Source organism: Ammospiza nelsoni, chromosome 11 (assembly GCF_027579445.1).
Source record: "Ammospiza nelsoni isolate bAmmNel1 chromosome 11, bAmmNel1.pri, whole genome shotgun sequence".
NCBI classification, from domain to species: Eukaryota; Metazoa; Chordata; class Aves; order Passeriformes; family Passerellidae; genus Ammospiza; species Ammospiza nelsoni.
Window position 1 is genome coordinate 10898690 of NC_080643.1, and position 21525 is coordinate 10920214.

Genomic DNA, 21525 nt, shown 5'->3' on the forward strand with positions numbered 1-21525 from the left:
ATATAACACAGAAAACAATTCTCAACCCCCCTCATCCATTTTCATAAACACTGCATTAAACTCTGACACGACCTCCAAAAATCCATGTTCACATTCTTCAAAAACTGTCAGACACAGTCAGGGAGGACAGAGGAAGCTAATGCTGCCAGACAGAGAAGCTGTATCCAGAGAAAAGGAATCAGGTTACCAAACCAGACCTGCTCCCCTGGATTGCTGACAGGCCTTTTGCAATTCTGCCACACCTACCTCCACGAGAATAAGATTCCAGAGGCATCCAGCATCCTCCATTCTTCATGCAGCGAGGAGAGGGCTCAACACAGAGCACAAGGATGAAAGGGACAGTGGTTTATGGCAGACACAGCAGGAACTGCACACAAGAGCTTGTGAAAAGAAAGAAAATTTGGGCTCTGCAGCCAGCAGGCAAAGGTTTTTCCAGTATGATTCCACACCACCAGTTCCCTTCAGCCAGAACTTTGTAACCAAGAACTTTCAAATAAGGCAGTCATCCTGGGACCAAAATGAACAAGTTTTGTGATTTATAAACTGTGACTTGAAATACTGCTATTCCTCACACTCATTTGGAGTTTTTGTTGGCATTGGCAATAGGCAGAAAACAGCAGTTGACAAACTCATGGGACTGAAATATCTCACAGCACACAGTGACTGTTAAACACTTTATTGTTTAGGAGGGAACCCTGGAAGGGAAGGAATGTGCCTGCTGGTATAACCAATGGGAGCATGCTAGGAACAGTTAATCCTAACAAGCTACTCAGGGTTACTTCCAAATACTTGGGACCTCTTTCTCCAGAGCAAACAGATGCAACAGCTCCTGAAACTCACATGTAGGTTGGTGAAACTGAAGTTAGAGCTGGATGAACCAGGCTTGTGTTGGAGCAAGACCCTAAGCTACAAGCTATGCTGGAAGCACCTGGGGCCAACACAATTCTTTACATTGCAAAACAATGAAAAGAAACTATAGCATCCCCTCCTGGGACCCTTCTCCCACCCCCAGCAACATCCACTGAGACTGATACATGCAGGCATTAGAAGAGGAATCATGTTGTATTGTCTTGGTGATGGAGGGCAGAAGGCACTGGTTTTTGTCAGTGTCTGTCCAGAAGGATGCTGGAGCTTCCAAGGGTGTCTGTGGTCCCTGTCCTCTGCTCTTTGGCAGATGATGTTTATCCAGAATTAACTAACAGCTCCTGGAGAAAAAAGGAGACAAAAGGAAAAGACAGTAAGTTAGTTATGCAGCTCTTGACATGGGAATGTTAACATCAGAAATGAAAGAGTAGCACTGGCAGGGTGAAAATCCCTCAGAAAAATCTTCAGGTTTCACCTACTGTAAAATACAAGATATTCAAGGGGAGAAGAGTGTGGAAGGAAGAAAGCAGCTCATGATACCAAACATGAGGCTGTGATCAAGAGCACATGGTCAGTTGCAACAATCAGGATTGTAGATCCACTGGCCTACAGTGGGACAGAACAGCTGTGACCTCAGGTAAGCCTTGGAGCAGTGAGTAAGTGCAACCCCACACTAAGTCCTGCCTCAGCACAGGAGGACACAGGAGCACTTTGATTAGCTGCCATCAAACACACACACACACATATGCTCCCCATTCTCTCATCCTGGAACAGGATCAATATAAGACCACCAGAGAAGTGAGAAGAAGAAAAAGGGGGACCCAGAGACCACCCTAACTCCTGACATATCTGACAGCCTTTATCCTATTAAGACCCAAGCCGTCCCAAAATTCAAAGCAAAATCACATCTGCTTTGTCCCCACAGAAACCTTCTAAGCAGTACCTCCTCAGATCCTGCAGGTATCTGCATATGAGCTGTGAACTTCTGAAGGTTACTGTAAGACAGAAAGCTTCAAATTAGGAAGTTTTTAGGATGGAGATTGCAAAGTCTGCTGTGGTCTCTTCCTATTTTTATCTTATGGCATCAATCAAGTCAAAGAAATCAACAATGCCACCAGCAGCGGATGAGAACACACATGACACCAGCTGTAGCACCTCTCCCTCTGAGGATCTGAGAAATCAGCGCTGGATCCCAGTGTGGGCAATCGGCTCTCCTGCAACAGCAATGGCAGGGTTGTGTCAGTGCTCAGGAACAGCAGGATCACAGAGGGTAAGCCCACCAACAGGCTGCTTCTTTCTCATGCTCTGGATATGTGCAGGTCCCTTTTTTTGGGAGAGCAGACAGTGCTGATCCATGTTAAGAGGACCCAGCTAAAGCCAACTAGAGAAAGATAAATGAACACCTCACTGCATACAGTCTCATTGCCCGTTTTTATTAGGGCTGTATTTGAGCTCAGTTCTACTCTCCAGATATTTGCCTTTCTGAGGAGAGGAGCTGAGCTTTCTTTAGTGTAAATCAGAATGGAAAACATCACAAAATAATGATGCTAGCATGCTTGGCACTGTCTGTCAGAACGTGGTGAGGATGTCATTTGGGCTGCTTCTGCACAGCAGGCTGATATTGGCTGACACATGGCCAACGTAGACTGAAAATGCTGGCGTTGAATTTCTAAAGACAGCCCCATCTCTGACAACAATGAACTGGAAAAGCTTCAAAGAACTCAAGAATAAAGAGAAAATTGTACACCAAATTATTTAGAGAAAGGTTATGCAGAAATCTGACAAATGAACCATCAATAATACTCCACTGACTCTAATTTCCCAGGTAATTTTTCTCATCATTAGTGACTTAAAAGTTATGCACAGAGCAATATATTTTAAAAACTCCAATAGCACTCACTGAAATTGCAATGAATGAAGCAGTAACAACTCAAGATCAATTTTGCAATGAAGTAATTTGCTGTATTCACATTGTAACACTTCAGTAAAGTGTCCAGGAATGCTACATTTTGTGAAAAAAAGAAAACAAACCAAAATCACTTCGGTGCCTACTCTGTGGTTAACCCTTCTGGAAGAGGGTAAAACCTCTCTTTTTAAAGACTTTTTGAAGAATATCAGAGTTACACAATTTCATGTTCAAAATCATAACTACATATTTCAGCCTCATCTAGTTGCAGGTGTTTCTACCCATGGCAGGGGGGCTAGAAATAGATGATCTTTAAGGTCCCTTCCAGACTAAACCATTATATGATTCTATGATATTTTAACTTATTTCAGGAAAAAATGAAAACAGCCAGTTCTTAACCCAAATGAATGCTTTCCACCCTAACCTACCCACATACCAGGTATGCATTGAGCTGGAGGCTCACAAACATTCCTTGTGCAAAAACATCAGGTTCCATCTCACTCTGGATGACTAAACCTCCTCAAAATCCTTTGCACAGTGAGCCTGGACCCAGAACTGATGGGCTGAGGGACACCCTAACTCTGAGACTAAACCCACTCTTTGCCCACATAGCTTTGAAACCATGCCAGTGCAGACTTGGCACCCTTTCATTTTCTTCCAACCTGGAATCCTCTCTGCAAGATGCTACCAACTTCCTACAGCACTTACCTCGAGCAGAAGGAGCCAGGAAAGGGAAGGAGAAGCTTTACCTCTTCTCCATGCCCTTATCATTGCATATGCACCAGACACGATGAACAGGCAACAAGCCCAGGCTTTGCAATCACTCTTCTCACCAGACAGGATACTCCCAGTTAATGGACTTGAGGCTCAGACTGAAAAGTTTTGGTGCCTCCTCAAAAAATGACTGCCCCACAGCTGGCATTAGCTGGTCTCTGCTGCAGTCTTAGCAGAACAAGCAGTCAGAGATGAACAGCCTTGGAGAGTGCATCACACCCTCAGTCTGATGAGGGAACAGAGCCCTTCTTGCATAGGGAGGGCAGGTTATTTTTAATGCCACTGCCAAGGCAATCCAGGTAGAGACCAGGTTCCAGTCTTGATGAGCTCCAGCCCAGCACCTCTACATATGAAAACAGAGTCCATGCAAAGGCAAATTCCTCATCAGCACAAACAAGGATGGCAATCTGTTCAGTCCTGACAGCAAGTCCAGCTGGAGGGCACATGGCACTTGTTTTCTTCCATGCCTCCCACAACAAATGGGACCTTTGAGCCACTAACTCATGTTCTTCCACCACTGTGGCACCCTGCTCAGGAGCTAACTGCAGTCAAAATGGGCTGCTTAGCTGACACAGCCTGCCACCTTGCAGCCCCTGTGGGAAAGCCAGCAGCTCTCCAGTTCTGGTTCCAGTTGAGTGAGGAGAAAGGGCTGAGCTCTGCAAGTAGATCTGCTCCACAAATCACCCCTGCTGAGAAGGGAGTCCAGTCAATGCCCAACACAGTCCTTGTCCTCTAACAGAGCTGAGGCCCTGGGACCCAGCACTGGGGCGAGCAAGCTTCAGCAAGATTTTCTAATGCACCTGTTCCTCTGTCCTGTTCCTTGTTCCCAGTGCAGAAGCTCGGGGCTGCCTGGTGGATCTGCAGCATCCTCTCCACCTCCCCCAGGGCTGGCCAGCTCTGTGCCTCAGCTCTGGGCCTTGCTGGAGGCTCTCAGCCAACAAAGGAATCTCCCTCCTTGAAAAGCGAGACCCTGAAGAACCTCCTCCTTCACTGTTTGCCAGAGACACTGTTTGCCAAGCCTCAGCTGTGTTAAGGCATATTTATTTAACCAGTGTTAGTCTCACAGGGTAAACCCTGCAAGTTCCCTCCACCACGTGCCCTGCCTTTGTTTTAACATCCCTTTAAGCAGTTGCACCACAGCACTCACACATATGGGCACTGTGCAGCTATGAAGAAATCAGAAAGCAGATCCCCATGATAAATGACTTGGTACATTTGGAGTGTCAGTGACAAAGTAGAAATTAATCTCCATAGTTCCTAGTTGCCTGCTGTGTGCAGGCAGCTCTCAACATCACAATACCTGTTGGCACACAGCAGACCTCAGCAACGTGACCACACGACTTTTTCATCTCAGTTAGTGTGGAAAGAGGCACAAACAAAATACAAAAATCCTGACCTGCCCTGAGATGGGTGTTCAAGGCCTTTACACTGGATGAGGCATTTGTTGCAGGGCTATTAGCACCCCAAAGCACTGCAAGGGACATTTGAGTCACTTTGGTTTGATGTATGCTGTAGGTATTTTTTGGTTATGTGCAATTTGTTCTGTTACACTCAGAGTATTGGCTATTTTGTGGAGCAGCTGTGCTGACTAATGGATCACAGCACTTCTGTGCCATATAGTTATTGCACAGAAAAGCCTCTCTGTCTCTCTCATCCTTCAGGAGTCCAACAGTTGCTGTCCTTGGGACTGGAATAAGGAGGGCCAGGAGCATGCCTGGCAGCAACAAAAAACATTAATTCAAAAAGCTATGAAGAGAGTTTTGTTTTCCCTCTTCTCTGTACTGGTGTTAATAGTTTTGCAAAGCAGGCAAGTTCACCCAATGACTTCTTGGCTACGTCCCCAGATGGTGTCTTCAAAGTTGGCTTGACAGCAGAAAAGACGCTTTTCAGAAAACTCACCAGATGCTTTGTCAGAACACCCCAGAAAGTGCTTTCACATGGAAGTCTCCTGGTCTACACACCCCACCAACACAGTGCTAGGAACAGAAAGAGTCTTTCTGGTTTCCTCCTCCCTCTCCTTTGGCTCACAAGAGCCACTGCTTGCTTTGCTCTGCCTCGACACCTCCCCATTGCTCTGCATCACCCGAATGCAAAGTTATTTACCAGCAGCACAACTAATCTCCAGCTGTTCTGAGACTCACCTGTTTGTTCATGCATTATAACATTGATTTCCTCCAGACAGTTGTTCTGATCATTGTTCTAACTTGCAGAGAGCTCCCGTCATTAGCCTTGCTTAACAGGAAATATTTTGCCACTGACTGAGCAGCTCTGCAGTCAGCAGACTGCACAAAAAAATCATCCTGGTTGGGGGGCTGCATCTCCCTGCTGAGCTGGTAACCCCAGACATCACAGTAGGAAACAAGCTCAGTGCTTTTGATTTTGGACATGTGCTAGAAAAGAGTGGGGCCAGGAGGAGCAAACACAGCTCTGCAAAGGGCTGCTGCTGAAAGGATGAGTGTTAATTAATCCACATACAAACCCAGGGCAGTTTTTGCTCAATCGATGTTAATTGCATTTAATCTCATTCTTGCCATTAAGAAAAGCCACCGGGCCAGGCTGATGTCGCTAACGCCTGACACGAAGATTCCACCCACGTTTGGGAGGCAAGGCAGCAGGAGAAAAGTAATGGAAAGAAAGGAATAACCCTTCCTCAACCCCTTCTGCATCACTGCACAATTTCATCAGGTCTGCTCCATTATTTAAACAATTTTTGTTTTCCACTAACATTACAGAGGAGCTCAAAGGATGAAAATCAGACATAGAGTGTTTCACTACTAGATATTCTTGCTCTCCCAGGTACCAGCTTAGAGCTTTGCTAGCCTGCACAGCTTCGGCTATTGTGCTTCTGTAAAGGATTGAGATACAGAAAATTGCTTATGTGAAGTGGTGTTTGCTTTTTAGTCCTGGGCTGATCCCAACAGACCTGCCAGCGCCCCTCAATGTGACCTACAACTGCTGACTGCCACCTTCCATCAGCTCTGCTGAAATCTTTCTCCTCACCTTGCTACTGAGCACAACCCCAGCACGCACCAAAGCACGCTGAAGCCTGTCTAACATAATACAAACTAGTATTTGCTATTAAACAACCTCTGACCAAATTTGCCTTATAAAACAGAACATTTTTGAAGCCTGAACTTCCCAGGTAAACCAACAGTGCACCCACCAGTGATCTGGCTCTGATCTGGGGACTGTGTCTCTATCTGCCCAGCTACCTGCTTGGGAAATGGGAACAATCCTCTTGCCTCTGCAGGAATCAAGCCTGGGGACAGAGGAGCAGCTCTTGTAGCACAGGAAGCCCAAGGTGGCAGATTTCATGACTTCTGGCTTATTGCTTCTGTGAGAGCCTTGCGTTTTTCCAAATCAGTATCAAGAACAATAATAATCAAAGCCAGGCTCTGTCTGTGCCTTTCCCCCGTGGCAGCACACAATGCTTGCCCAGAGCCAATGCTGCAGTTTATCATGGATTTTCTTTATCCCTCAACAAGTGTTAATCCCAATGCCTCTCGCTGCATGAAGTGGACATATCACAAGTGCCATGAAGGACTGGCTGAGTTTTAAGTGCTCTGAAATGGCTCCACTAGACTTGGTCAAGATTGCTTTAAAATCATTTCCCATTAGGACTGTGACCCTCTCTCTTTACAGCCAGTGTAATGACTGTATCTCAGAGGAAGGTAATTACATCCCACTATCTGCACACATCAGAAACTGCACGCTCCAAACACTCCTGTGCCTTTCTGGACTGAGTGGTAGAAGGCAATGCAGGAGGCAAAGGAGATAACACTGGATGTCCCTCCATCCTGCAACTAGAGTCACCCCAAATGTTTTGCAAGCTTGTAGATTAGCCCCTGGGAGGGATAAAGGGATCCAGAAGGTACAGAGTGTTTCTAAAGCAGAACAATGACAACTTGTACAAATCCAGCTCTGGTTTTGTGAGGATTAAAATGAACTTCACCCAACTGTGAATATCCGCTTCCAGAGCCAAAAGGAATGGAAAACCACTTACTGATGCAACAGCATTTCATTATTTCAAACCCTAAGCCCAACACTTCCAAAAATTAAGGAGAGGCAACAGTAGCATTATTTGCTGGGGGACATTGGCTGCAGGGGTTTAACTGCTGAACTGCCAAGCCATGCTCTGGGCACAATATAATGAAACAATAGACACAAATGTTGGCAACTTCTCCATAACTGTCTATCCTTCTCTTGCTACCAGCCTCCAGAATAATCAGTGGGAAAATAAAAGGAAAAAATAACCCCAGAAGCCAAGAGACTTTGGATTAAGTTGTATAAATGACCTGTTACCTCCTTACACGAGGAAGAAAGAAATGCAATAAATACCTGCAAAGCCATCTCAGTATCCTGGATTAAATGGATTACAGAAATGGAAAGTACATGATGCAAGATGTTATAAAACAAGATGCCAGGGAAGTGCAGGAATTTGAATCAGGCTGGCAAATGATCCCTGCAGACTATTGAGGAAAATTAATAGAGAGAAGGGGTAGAGAAAGGACATGGTAAGAAGACTGACTGATGAACACTGTTGTTAGGACGTGTAAATTCAGGATGTCAGACTTCCTCTTAAATCTACTTCAGTCCTGGAACAAAAATAGCAAATCCTACAGTGCTAAAAAGCACTGGAAGTAGAAAAGTCAGATATGGCAAGCCTCATTTCAGGATAGGTTTCCCCTGTGCATCCCTCAAGATTGAAGTTTGTGACTTTAATTATTCCTGGAACATTGTGTATATAGGGATTCAATGCAGGGATTACTAGCAGCATCCTTGTTATAAGTGCCACTTCTCAAACAAATTACACTTCACTGGATGTCAGTAACATACACAAGAAAACAAATTAGATAAAGGCAGAAGGACAGCAATATACAGGTCTGGTGCAAGGAAGTTTCACAAGGTCACCCAGGAAAATAAAGGCACTTAGAATTTAAACTCCCAAAACATTTCTAATTCCCCAGTGTATTAAAGCTCCATGTGACCCAGACACAAAACCTTCAATACACCAGTGACTCCACACAACCTGAGACCAAGCCTAGCTGAGGTGTGCTTTATTTGTGAAGAAATGCCATCAGGGAGCAGGTGAAGGGAGAGAGAGACAGGAGATGGAGGGAGCAGCCCCAGGTGTCCTCCCAAATCCTAGGGAACATCCCATCCCATTCACTGGCTGTTCACAGCCCCACACAGACAGATGGGAGAAGCCAGGGAAAGAGGATGTAATTTTGTTTGGAGGCAAATATAGCAGCTCCTTGGCTGCAGGGCTTCTTCACAAGCTGATTCCAGATTTACATACTGCATTTTGTCTTTCCAGAACTCATCCCAGGATGTATTACTAACCTGCACTAGTTCTAATGAGCATGTCTTTAACTCCAGAAATTTTCATGAAGATGGAAGCACAGGAAAGTCCAGTCCTTGGGTAGAGTGCAAAGAAGAGCTGAAAACACTTCACCTCAGGTATGACACTGTCTGTGCCTCTGAGACGGGCTCTCAATGGTTGTTTTTAAATTCTCAGACTGGGGAGTTCACCAGGGGCTTGCCAGTGTTATTAAACCCTGAAGTTTCTCTGTGCACTCCAGGAGGGTGAGCACTGCCTAGAGTGCACAAGCCAGTCCAAGGCTCTACTGTCAGTAACCTCCCAACTTCTTCCAGCAGCTGAAATAAATCCCCATCTCAGTTTCCCTTTCTGTACCTAAAACTAATCCCACTTACCAACCACACAGAGGTATGATAATTATTCACCAAGAGAAGATGCTAAAGAAATGCAAAAATTCAGTTCTCAAGGGATCCATTCCTCTGTACAATTTGCATTTATGCTTCAGAGGAAATCTGGTGCTTTATCTTGTTTCCTTCTGTCTTGCTTTAGCAGGCTCCTGCTCTGGATAAAGAGAATTCCTCTTTGGGTCAGGGCATCATGTCTGCATTTAAAGCATGGCTCAATCCTGCATAGTCTGCCTTCATACACCAAGAACAGAGGCAGGCAGAGACTTCTCCAGATATCCTTTTTCTATGACTAATTCTATTTTTGTTCAGTGATACAGAGAAATTCCACACAGAAGTATTATGAGCTTGACTGGCTTTATTTGTTTAACACTTCACATTTTCATTAAGCTGTTGCTACTCGGCAGCCAGTAATTTTATTTGTGTGATAGCTGTATTCATCTCACCCACATGGGTGTAGATGTCGCTCTCCTTTTCTTCTGGCTGAAGAGGCAAAAATCAGCAATGATAGTCAAGAGAAAACTGGGAATTCTCAGGTCTGTTTGCAGATAGATGTGAGATTTGACTCCTACCTGTTTTTGTCAAACACCTAGCAAACACTAGGGGCATCTACAGGTAAAATTAAATAGAGGAAAATAATTATTTTGCAAAACTATCCTCCCCTACCCAGGTACAAACCAGAAACTGAAATTATTTCAGCAGAATCAGCCTGTTTGACTCAGCACTGAACTCTCCTGCACCAGAAGCTTATTGCTGACTGAGCATTTACAGTATTTGAGTATCAGATTGTAAAGAATTAATTATATGTCTAACTCTTGCCAATTTTCAAGTATCTTGAAATATCTGGTCCCAGGAGCTGCAAGATCTGATTAGATCTCAAGGAAGAAAAGTCTGGTTGGCTGGCCCTCACCAAGCCCCAATTAGACAATCTTCTACCAAGTTCAGGCAACGAGACAGAATTAACAGCCCTTCTGAAATGTTAATGACTTGAATGGAGACAGTCAAATCACTGAGCCACACCTCTTGGCCAGAGGTTTCAGAAGTCAAGAAACACTAAACATTTCACTGTGCCACTCCCCTTTGACAAGATCAAGGAGTGGGAATTGTTGGGCAGGGAATGTGCAGCCCAGGCTGGAGAGCTCTGGGTGTTCCTGCCGGGCATGACCCACGGATGGGGATGGAGAGGCTGTAACACATCAGGAGATGCTTGGCTGGGAGATTAGATGGAGACGCCCAACCACGGAAGGGGAAGCTGCAAGCTCAGCTGCCCTGAGCATGGCACTGTCACAGTCAGTCCCTGGGCAACAGGGATCTGCTCTGAGTAGCTGGCACCCAGCTCCACCAGTGCAATGAAGAGACCAGGAGATAAAATGCCCTACAACTGAACCGTGGGTCTGAGCTAATGAAGGGAACATGGTGAACTCTGGGAGATGCATCTTGATTTCTCAGTGTCTCTTCCTGTGTAAATTCCAAGTCTTTCTTTCAAGATTAAAAACCTTTACCTAGTGAAAAACAAGCTCAGCATTTCTCTAGCTCCATCCGTCCCTATCCCTCTTCAGAGGACACCCCGGTAGAATACCAGATGCTGGAATAAGCCACAAAAGCCTTCTAAACAATTATCTCCTATTGCCTCCTCTGCAAATTTATAGTCCTGCATCAGTGTCAAGACACAGACCTGCTTCCATCTGTCTAAAACACATTCTTTACAGAGGACCTGAAGGTGAAATGTTTAACGTTAGCATTTGAAAATGTATTCAGAGACTGGAAAAGAAAGTGACAGTTTTTAAGTGTGTTGTTCAATTGTCTTGTGGATGCTGCTCAAGTGGAGGGAGAGCTTTGTATTTTTTTTATAATATGACAAATGATGCCAGTCCCATCTTGTAATTTTCCTCACTGTACAGCATGTCTGTTCATGATAGATACCAGTGCAGCTGCTTAGGTGTCCGTTTATCTGCTTGGAAAGTATTGTCTGTTTGGAACCAACTCATCCTAAAACAGCAGCCCCAGAGGGTGAGAGAGGAAAAAAAAGGGAGTGGGGTGGGGAAGGAAGAGACAAGGGAGTCGTGGACTGGGAACACATTCATGCTTCTCCTGTAAAGGTTCTGGAAAAAAGCAAGCATCATATTCAGTTTAAGCTACATCCTCTCTGCCCCCCTCCTAGACCATTCTTTTCTACTGTCACTCAACACCTCTTTACACTCTGCCCACAAAGACCTCACCACTAACATACATTTAATTCACACTTGCAACCAGTGGAAACAAAGCAAGCCCTCAGCTGCCTTCTGCAAATCTGTGCCAGCACAGAGGAGCCTTCAGGTCACAACCTGTACAGTTTGCAGTTTAAGGGAACATTTTAAATAAAAACAAAAAAGTAAAGGAAGGAGAGAGAAAAAAAAAAAAAAAAACAAGAAGAAAGAAAGAGGACAAATAAACCAAAGAGTACTTATACTTTGTGTTTCAAGAGACTTTAAACAGGAACTTGCCAATTTTCTGTAACCAGGATTATAAGAGAATAAACTCAAATACTTTGTCCTTCTGCAGAGCCCTCTAAGCTGAATTTCACTCTCTGCAAAATGGCCAATATAGAAAAAAGCTCATAAATCCCTCTGACGTAAGTAACTTCACATTACTCTTGGGGAAACAGAGGCAGAGACAGATTCATTAATCCAAGTAAATGAATCCATGAAGCACTCTGAATTTCTGAATCTCCATAATATCCCACACTAGAAACAGCACCCAGGGCCCAGCAATTTCCATGCCATGTTGCCTGGCACAAGCAAAGCAAGAGTTAAACAGATGAGAATGATTTTAGAAATGACAAGTACAGTTTTTAAACACACCTGCCCTAGCCATGTAGCAAAACCATCTTTTGTTACTTTAAACTACCTCTCATTGTTTCACTCACTGCATCATTAATGCCAAAGACCAAGGTCACATATGTAAGATGCTGCCTCAGAAACCTGCTGAGTAGCAGAGAGCTGCACAACCTGTCTGAACAGGTGGGTACAAATTCCTGTGGCTCAGCACTGTCAGGGTTAGCCCGCTGGTAATACTCCAGGCTAGCAAGGTTAGGGCTGCCTTAATCTGCCATCATTATTCTGGAGCCTGGTCATATCCTGAGAGGATCTTGCTACAGGCTGGTACTCTGTCTCTGACTTACCAAGAACAGTTTCCATGTGTGCAAGGGGAAAGTGGGTCTTACAAAGCTGTTTACAAAGAACTTTGTAAGACATTTGTGTTAAAGAATTGTTAAAACCGGCACTGAATTAAAGACTTGATTTTTTTAAGACAAGGAGGTGTTCCTTAAAAGTGGTCTTTTTCTTTTCTTTTCTTTTTTTTTTTTTTTTTTTTTTTTTTTTTGTGGAGTAGGGTTTTTTAGTTTTGAAAATAATAAAACTCCACGTGTAAGAAGGTGTCAGATGAACTCAAATTGTGTCAGGTAGTTGTCATTACTGTGACTTAGAACTGGAACTTGCATTCAGGACACTCAATATTTATTGTCTTCCTAAATTTAAGTTGACAGAAAGATTGTCTGCTCCTGCAGGTAGAAATTTAATTTCTCCATCTCTTTTCCACAGTCAGTCTCATTCTCACACGTAAATTCTCCTGAGTGGACCCGCTAACAGCTACCAATGATGATGCTGACCAAAGACCTCCAAGCACAAGGCTCTGAACTATGGAAACCAATCCTGGTGCCACTGATGTCTGCCTGGGAAGGCAACAGTGTGCCTGCACACACCCCCCCAGCTCAGCCAGCACGGGAAAGGACGGGCTGGTCACTTGATTTGCAGACAGCTTTTCCATTACTTACTGCAGCGTTCAAACAGCCAACCTGCTCCCCCTTTGTCTGCTCTGTGGTGGCCATTTCTCCAGAGCTGCCCATCATTTCCTTATCAAGCAGTAAAAACCTAGGATCGCTGGAGACTCAGCTCAGCCTTGCTGCGATTTCATTCTCTCAGCGGGCTGTAAATGCCCCTATAATGTTGGCTTTTTTAATCTTGTGTTATTATTACCCGCGGCTGCCATTCAGTCTGCAGAGAATAAAGCGCCCAGGCTTTCAGGACCCACACAATGGCTCTGTGCACTCGCCAGTGGTTGGACAAACAATAACTCTGTGTTTCAGCTTTATTGGAAACCCTTGTGTTGTGGGAGCCTGGCTGCATGTGTCCCTCGGCTCGGGCCACGCAGAGGTGCGAGTGGGAGCCGCTGAATTCCCTGGTGATTGCAGGAGCGCGTGCCTTGGCACCGGAGCCAATGTGAGAGTGCACAGGCAGCTGCATGTTGCTGTGAGCCCATGGGAGACAGACACAGACCTGCAGAGCCAGTTGGTCTCCTGCAGATCAGCCAGGGAGTCCGAAGCTCTAACAGGGCCCCTCTGTGAATAATTGCGCTCATCTCCGTGTAAACGGCGTTGCCAGCTCATAGAGAGGTGTGATGATATATGACATAACTGTGAAAATGTCAAAACACCACTACCCTGAACCACGTTCTTACAAGAAATCTTGGCTTCCACTTGAAATTCAAGATCCTGCTGCTTGCAAGAAAGGCTTGAAAGCTAGAACAACTGAAAAACCACAAATTAGAATGCAAAGAAAATGTGAAGAATGCAGGGCTCTTCTAATTCAGGGAGACTGATTGTTTTGGTCAGCTCATTATTGCTTGCAGGGGACACTGCAGATGCGTGAACTCCTAGAGAGCTGCAAATATCCCTTCACTCAAGAAAACAAGCCCTGCTGCAGACTCCTCACATATTGAAAACCTAAGAGGAAATTCAGAAAATCCCACAAAACCACAAGGTTTACTTGTGAAACTACTTAGAAATATACTAGGGTTATTTCATTTGTCTTCTAGTTTTAAGCAATTGAGTCACATTCTCACACCACTTCTGTCTAGGCAGGAGGGTTAGTTTATTGTATTTTATTTATTCCTTCCTTTTTCTTTTTTTTAGTAAAAACACAGAACTAAATTTTCATGTACTTATAAAACTTCAGGTACAACTCCACAAAACTAGGGCAATAGAAAACATGCCAAATATTTCAAGGCTTGGCAACAGTGAGCCTGCCTGTCTCTCTGTGGCAGGAGGAATGTCTGTCTGTCTCAGCCAATGTTTCTGAGTAGGAATGTCTCATCCTGATAGCCCATGTACATATAAAACACCTTTGCTGTCAGCTCTCCAGGAAGAGACCTTGACATTTTGCAGAATACCACATCCCAACCCCCATCTCCCCTGAATAGTAGCAGAAGGCAGAAAAAAACCTGGTAGATCTGAAAATGTAAGAATCAGGTGCTGCCTACAGCAAGGATTAAAGTTAAAATGGAAAGGTAATGGTGAAATAAGCACAGCCAAGTCACTTAAATTGATGCACCAAGGAATCAACTTCCAGGTTTCCCAAACCCATAGCCCACAGCTGGGTTTGGGAAACCCACTCCCACTCCCTCTCCTGTGGGCCAAGAGAAGAATCGAAGGGGAGGAAACCAAGGCTTTGCTGTCTTAAACAGAATAAATAAAAGGTGAACAGTTTCAGGAAATATTCTATTATTGTTGTGGTATTATGTGCTTGATGTACCTGATGAAAGAAACTGCAGCCCTCATTCTGAGCTCTCACCTCACAGTAACTGGGCTGGCACAGGCAGGTGAGCTCTGCTCTCTGCGGATGCAGGAGCAGGATTGCAATGCTCTCTTCCTGAAAAGAGTAATGAGGTGCCCAGAGAGCCTGCCGAGGTGTCAGAGAAACTGATGCTGATGGACCCTGTGCAGGCCAAAGACAGATTAAGAATAATACAATACCAGCATAACAGCACCTTATCAACAGCCCTGCGAGTGCTAAGAAGCGAATCTGAGCGAAGGCTGTGACACCTGTCTGCATCACAGCCCTGCTATTACTGCCTTCCGACTTCCCGCACAATCCAAGTGTCCAAACGGCTTTGAAGCAAGAAGCAGCAAGACAGGAAGGTGAATCTGAACTCTGATCAGCTGTCTGAAGAGACACTATGAATACATTACATTTCAGTAACACTTTTCATCCATAATGAAGCCGAGGCATCCATTCAACCTCCACACTCCAAACCACAGAAGTAATATCTGCCCAGGTAGAGATGGGCAAATAAACACAAGTTAAATGACTGCTCAAGGTCGTCCAAGGACTACGAGACACACACGTCTAGCAAGTAGATTACTCTTCCCTTTTGAAAGGCACACAGGCACACACACAGGGGATTGAAACTGCTTAGCCAGGTGTGGAGCCTGCTGTGATCAACGCAGCTTCACTGAGCAGCAACTCTTCCTGATGCTGTTTCACTGGTGCTAAAATGTAAAAAAGCAAACCTTCATAACAGAATTCTTTCAAACAGATGCAAATAGGTGTGGGGATTTTGCATCTGGGCTAAGTTGCTACAATCTACACATCTTATTTGTTTGCTAGTTATTAAATTACCCACAAGCCATCAACAATTCAAGTCTCTCTCTGAGAGGCAGAGATTAACTAGGAATTGCTATGCAGAAATGCTGCTCATCTCTCTCTCTCTAGTGAGATCAGCCTCATGATGAGTTGCGGACATTTGGGAACAAAGGTGAGCTTTTCTGCAAGAAATGAGAGGCACAGAAAGATGGGAAAATGATGCTACAGGGAGAAGAGGATTTATTTGCAAGGTAAGAATCTATCAGGAATGGTTTCACACACACACTGCCAGCCACGGACTGTGACCAAACACACTTGTGTGTCTGGAGCACAGGAAGCTGCACTTCTGCCCAAGCACTAATGCAAATGACATTTTCTATGGAAGACCATGAGCGCAGTATGTAAATACTAATTTAACAATCTGGTTGACAAAGCCTCAGCTGATCTATAAATAGCTGGTTTATTAGCAGGTGATGCTGAAGGCAGTTATCCTGGCTCCCTTTCCCACAATTCCCTGTGCCATCTTGTTTTTATTGACCCCAAAGACACAAGGACTCTTAACTGTATGCAGCTCACTCCTCCACCACTACCTGCAGAGCAGCTATGAACACTTGACAACACAATACATATTTATCAATGCCCTTACACAACAAGGATCCTGCAGCACCACGCACAAAATGGCTCCCAGTGCTCAATTAAAGACAGCAAATGGTTTAGAAAAATGGAAGAATCGTGCAGCCTTGCTTTTAAGCAGGAGGAGCTGGTCACTCAGGTGCCAACAGGCATTTAGGGAATGATTGACACCGAGCCAGAGCCAGGCATTGTCCATCCACATTTACACTATGCACTGGCAAACTGAGAATCAAGGATAGCAACACCTTTAGTAACTCTAGACCACCAAAGAAGCATTTAACCATCTCAAAATAAGATGTCAAAATCCTGATCTTTTTATGCAGTTTGATTTAATCAGGAATAATTATTTTATAGTACATAATAAAACTCTTTACCACTTCCTCAAGCTGCACATGCAGGAATTCCTTCTTTCACAGAGGCACAAGACAGCTATTTAACAGCAGACAGCAACACTACCAGAGTTTAGGGCCAGCAGTAAAGAATTCTGCATCCTGGTAAAATTGCTGTGGCATTTGGAGCAACACACCAGAACTGCCCTAACTGCAGCATGGTCGGCATCCATGGAAACCACACGAATTATGATGTTTCAGGCTATTCACATGGATTTGTAGATATTCTCCAGAAGTGTTCTAAGGCTTCAGCCTTTCTCTTGCTGCAAAGAACAGTGACAACATATTGACGAGTTGGGCTCGTAAATAGGGAGATTGAATTAGAGGAACAGAATAGACTTTGTTATCCCTTCCTCCCACTTGCTTCAAATTTCTCAAGAAACCTTCCAAGCACAAGAAGCTGCTGTGTCTCTCACGGCCATATGATAAGCAGAAATAAAAAATTAAAAACCACACAATCAACACTTATTTTTCCATAAGGTCCATCGTATTCTTACAGCTTGTACAGGGCAGGCTGCAGAGTTTATCCTGAGAGGGAACTGACTGTGCCAGGCCCTGCAGCAGCCCTGGCAAGGGCAGAGGCTCAGGCTGCAGCCAGAGCAATGAGCCCTGGAACATTCCCTGCCCCTCTGCTGCACCCTCACACTCAGGGAGGTGACAGGGGTTTCCATTTGCTCTGCCACAGCTCAGCAGATGCCTTCCAAACCATCACAGTGATCTCTGCCAAAAGCAGGATGGGTCCTACAGAGCAGGCTTTGGATAAAGGACTGCTCCCTCATTTGTTGTAACAACAAAACTTTACAATTTGCTTTCTTAAAAAATTTTATTAAGCACAAGGGTTAAACTTACTTCATATGACTGCAAGACTGTGATGGTCTTACAGTTTAAGACCTCCAAGAACTCTGAAAAAGAAACTTTTCTAATGCATTTCACAACTAAATTGCCTTTTGTGAGTGAACATACTTCTCTTTTCTAGTATTTATAGAAATGAGATGGAGAAGCTTGACTTAGCTGAATAGAAAGTTAAAATAAAAGTGCTTTCAGAAATTCTGTGGAATTTAGCAAGAGAAGTGACACATCACAAATAAAGAAATCAGTAGTTTTCATTAATCAATTAGGAAAAAAAACAGTATAATAATAGATCTGCAATGATCTTGAATAGATTATTTAATAAAACTGTCATAAATCTAATGGCAACAAGACACAAGCACCGAAGAAGAACTGAAACATTTTACATAGTTCAGTAAATGTAAGATGCTGCAACAGTGTGTCAAAACAGCCTTCCCAAGAGAAATCCACACAGTTGCTGTTTCCCTTGCCTTTGACGAAAACCTGCAGTGCCAAACAACTCAAAAGAAGCTTGTTCTGCCCCCCAAATCTCTGCATTTCCTGTAGCTCTGGCAAAGTTCCTGCTTCCTTTGGCTGTTGCCTCCTTTCTGATCAGCATATCCATTGCCCAGATCCTTGATTCCACACCCCAGCCAGTTGTATTCCAGAAGCAGTTAGCAGCCAGCATCCAAAGGGAACTTTAACTAAGTTTGGCTCTGTCTGAAGCAAATTTTGAGCAACGGGAGCACAGATGAAATCCAACTTATCCAGAGTAATTCATTCTTCACACTTGTTTAAGCACGGTCACTCACCGAGGACAGCCTGGCAGCCTGCTCTGTGGGCTTGGATTCCACTGCACTGCCAGGAGCTGTGCTGAGACAGGTCCACATCACACGTCAGTGAAGATGGACTGCACCCTTCAGCTCTGGGATGGAAAAATCAAACTGCTAGATAGGTTCTCTCCCCTGCCGGATACATGGATTTTTAGCAACGGGAAAAGCCAATTAAAGTTTATAAAGACACATTCTCTGCTGATTTTTCCTTGCTGCCCACTGCTGGTATAATGGATAATGTTCTGCCTGTGGGTGTATTTTCTAAGATCTGTCAGTTCTGACAGGATTTTGGCACCTGGATAACTCAAGATCTATACTGAGGGTCCAGAAATGCACTATTTCTCAGTAGCTGATGGGTACATTTTTCAGCAAGGCTTCCCTAATTAAAGGGCTGGAAAGAGATGGGATCAGATTGATAGGCTTTGCAGTCAGATGTTTTATGCTTAGTTTGATGAATTATAAATCACCTTTTGCAACTTTCAGAACATGTGAGAAGAACACATAAGAGAAACTACAACAATATGTCCAGAATATCACAATGTAATTACCTACTTTCAAATTTTACCTCTGTCCCTATGGCAAGGCCATTAAAGACATACTCAAGAAAAGCAATGCTCAATGAAAATAAATATAAATATCAAAATCAAAAAGAAAAGGGAAGCTATGAAATGAGACACTGTTGGTCTGGAGGTACTCCCACGTGGAAGGGCTTTGCCCCAGGTGGGACAGAAGATGCATCCCTCCCCTTTGAGCATCACCCTGGGCTGGGAACACTGCCCTGGAACTGAGTGCTCAGCTCAATCAGCCATGTCCTCTGCCAGACCAGCAGGAAGCTTTCCCTTGTCCTCAGCCATCACAGCCTTGTGTCAGGGCTACAGAAACCACTGTCAAATTAAATGCTTTGACTTTACTCCCTGTAAAACTGCATGAAGACAATGTATTCTGTGCTGGCTTTGCTGTCTCTGTCAGAGCCCCTTCCCTGCATACAGTGAAATGCAACTCCAGAGAGGCCACTGGCAGGACCTTTCAGAATAACCAGTTTGTTCTGGTTTTAATGGGGTTTTAATATCTTTAAATATTGAAGTTCTTTTTTTGCAGGGTACCTGTGTGTATGGAGAACATCAACAAAAAAGCCCAAACCCCAAAATAGGATGTGAGAGCTTGGTATCCCAGCGTGGAAGTTCAAAAGTGTCTTGCTGTCAGTGGTGCTCAGAACAGTGCAGGCTTTAAAGCTATAGAGAAGAAAGTCACAGAGTAACCATTTGGAACAGGGAGAAAACTGCTGGCAATTTAAACCATGAAACCAAAGAAATACAATGCAAAGCTATCAGGATGTGAAAAGCACTTCCAGGCACTGAGAGGTTAAAACAATTATTTGAACAGCTGGGAAAATTAAAATGGTAAAATAATAGCTACCCTTCAAAATTCTACAGATGCAAAGAGACTCTTCAATGAATAACTGATAAAGGGGAAAACACATTTTAAAAGAGAAACTGTTCCACACATGAAGGTCATACAAGTAACAGCTCCTCTTAAGAACCCGGATTTCCAGACTTGGCAAGAGATGAAGAGCTGGGGTTAACACAGCAGCCTTTTACCTTGTGGGACCCAGGGTAAAATCCTGAATACTTAAGTTACACATGAAAGTGACTTTGGGCATATTCTTTCTACTGTTTTTTTGGAAACTGTTCTCCACTGTAGCAAAAGCAAGGTCACAGGAGCATGCTGGAATTATCGTAGCAGTTTGTTTCCTTTCCCAAGGAATTCTTCCAGCCCCAATGACATCAGCAAATGGTGCAATCAGAGCAGCCAGCTGAGGTTGTTTGACTGCTGTTATCTAGGGCTCCCCCATATACATAACCTTGCCCTGGCAAGAATGCAGTGATGGGTGATTTTTCAGGAAAAAAGGCAGTCTGTTAGAAGTAGCTCTGCTATTCAAGAAAGGTCTAACTGGAAGAATAATGCCAGTCAGGACTGCAGTGTGTAAGCCACAGAGTACACAATGCTGCTCATCAGGGCTGGGTACACAGAGAGACACATCCAGGGGACCCACAACTGCAGCAGAGCCATCCCCAGGCCAGGGAGGAGCTGAACAAATGCAGCCAGGGGAGGTTTATCTGCCACTTGGCTCCGGCTATCCCTGTAGGCAATCGATCCTCTCTCTCTCTAGAAGCTATTTTAAAACAAGAAACTAAAAATCTCCAGCAAGTAGAGAAAAAGTGACAACTGAATATGCAGCAATGTAGAGAAGGAATCAGCTGTACAGTGCCAGCTCCTGTTTCCATTCCTCACCCACTGCAAATGCACAACCTCTTCCACATAAACACTGTCCAAACTGTTAAAAGGACAGCAACTGAACACACCTCATCAGAGTCCAAAAACATGGATCCTTTGGCAAAAAAAGGAAGAATCAGAACAGAAGGCCAAATCCATCCACCTCAGCAGTCAACTTTTCTATCATTCATTCTCACATATCATTTCACCAGTCTGCAACTGGAAAGTCTTAACTCTTACTATTTTTCTTTCTTTCTAAAGGAAGAAATTAGACAACATAAACACTGAGATCCTCCTGCAAGATTTTTTTCTCCAATCAAAAGCATTTGGTTTTTCCAGGATGATTTTGGCATTTCTGAAGGACTAAGATACAGCCTCCTCAGCCTTCTCCCTTCAGAGTAGAGCCTACTTCACTCTACCCTCAGCACTGTCAACATACTTCAGTTGACAATCATCTGGTACCTGATGCTGTCAGGTATCTCCTCTGATGGGCTAGGCTGCTCACTGGGCAAGATACTAAAATAAAACACAAAGAGGATGAGCCTGCAGCCTCCCCCATACAACTTACTGCAATCACCTTGGAACCCTTAGCTACCTACACCAGGTTAGATCACTTTCAGGACCAGAAGTGTCCAACATGTTGCAGAAGGGAGTAGTTGTGCCTATGCCAAACCAAAATAGCCTGTGCCACAGAAAGTAACACAGCTGACAGAAGGTTTTCAATAAAGGTCTTGATCTTCCTAAGGTCCTGAAGGACCCTGTGACACATTTTTACAAGAGTCAGGGCCCTGGTATTCTGCCAAGCTACATACATTTTGTCTAAACTGAAATTATGATTACAGCTTCAATTCAATATGCTCTCCTTCACTTCTGATCCTAATCTGCTGGCAGGAGCTGTTGGA

At 44.2% G+C, this 21525-nt stretch overlaps 1 protein-coding gene across 1 annotated transcript in view; it reads right to left on the reverse strand.

The window, feature by feature from the left end:
* Nucleotides 1–660: 660 nt before the first annotated feature.
* The window catches only part of CHCHD6 (coiled-coil-helix-coiled-coil-helix domain containing 6), a 109054-nt gene continuing 88189 nt past the window's right edge, over nucleotides 661–21525 (reverse strand). The window contains 1 exon segment of the mRNA XM_059480175.1: nucleotides 661–1205. Coding sequence (XP_059336158.1) covers nucleotides 1182–1205 — 24 coding nt within the window. The 3' untranslated portion in view covers nucleotides 661–1181.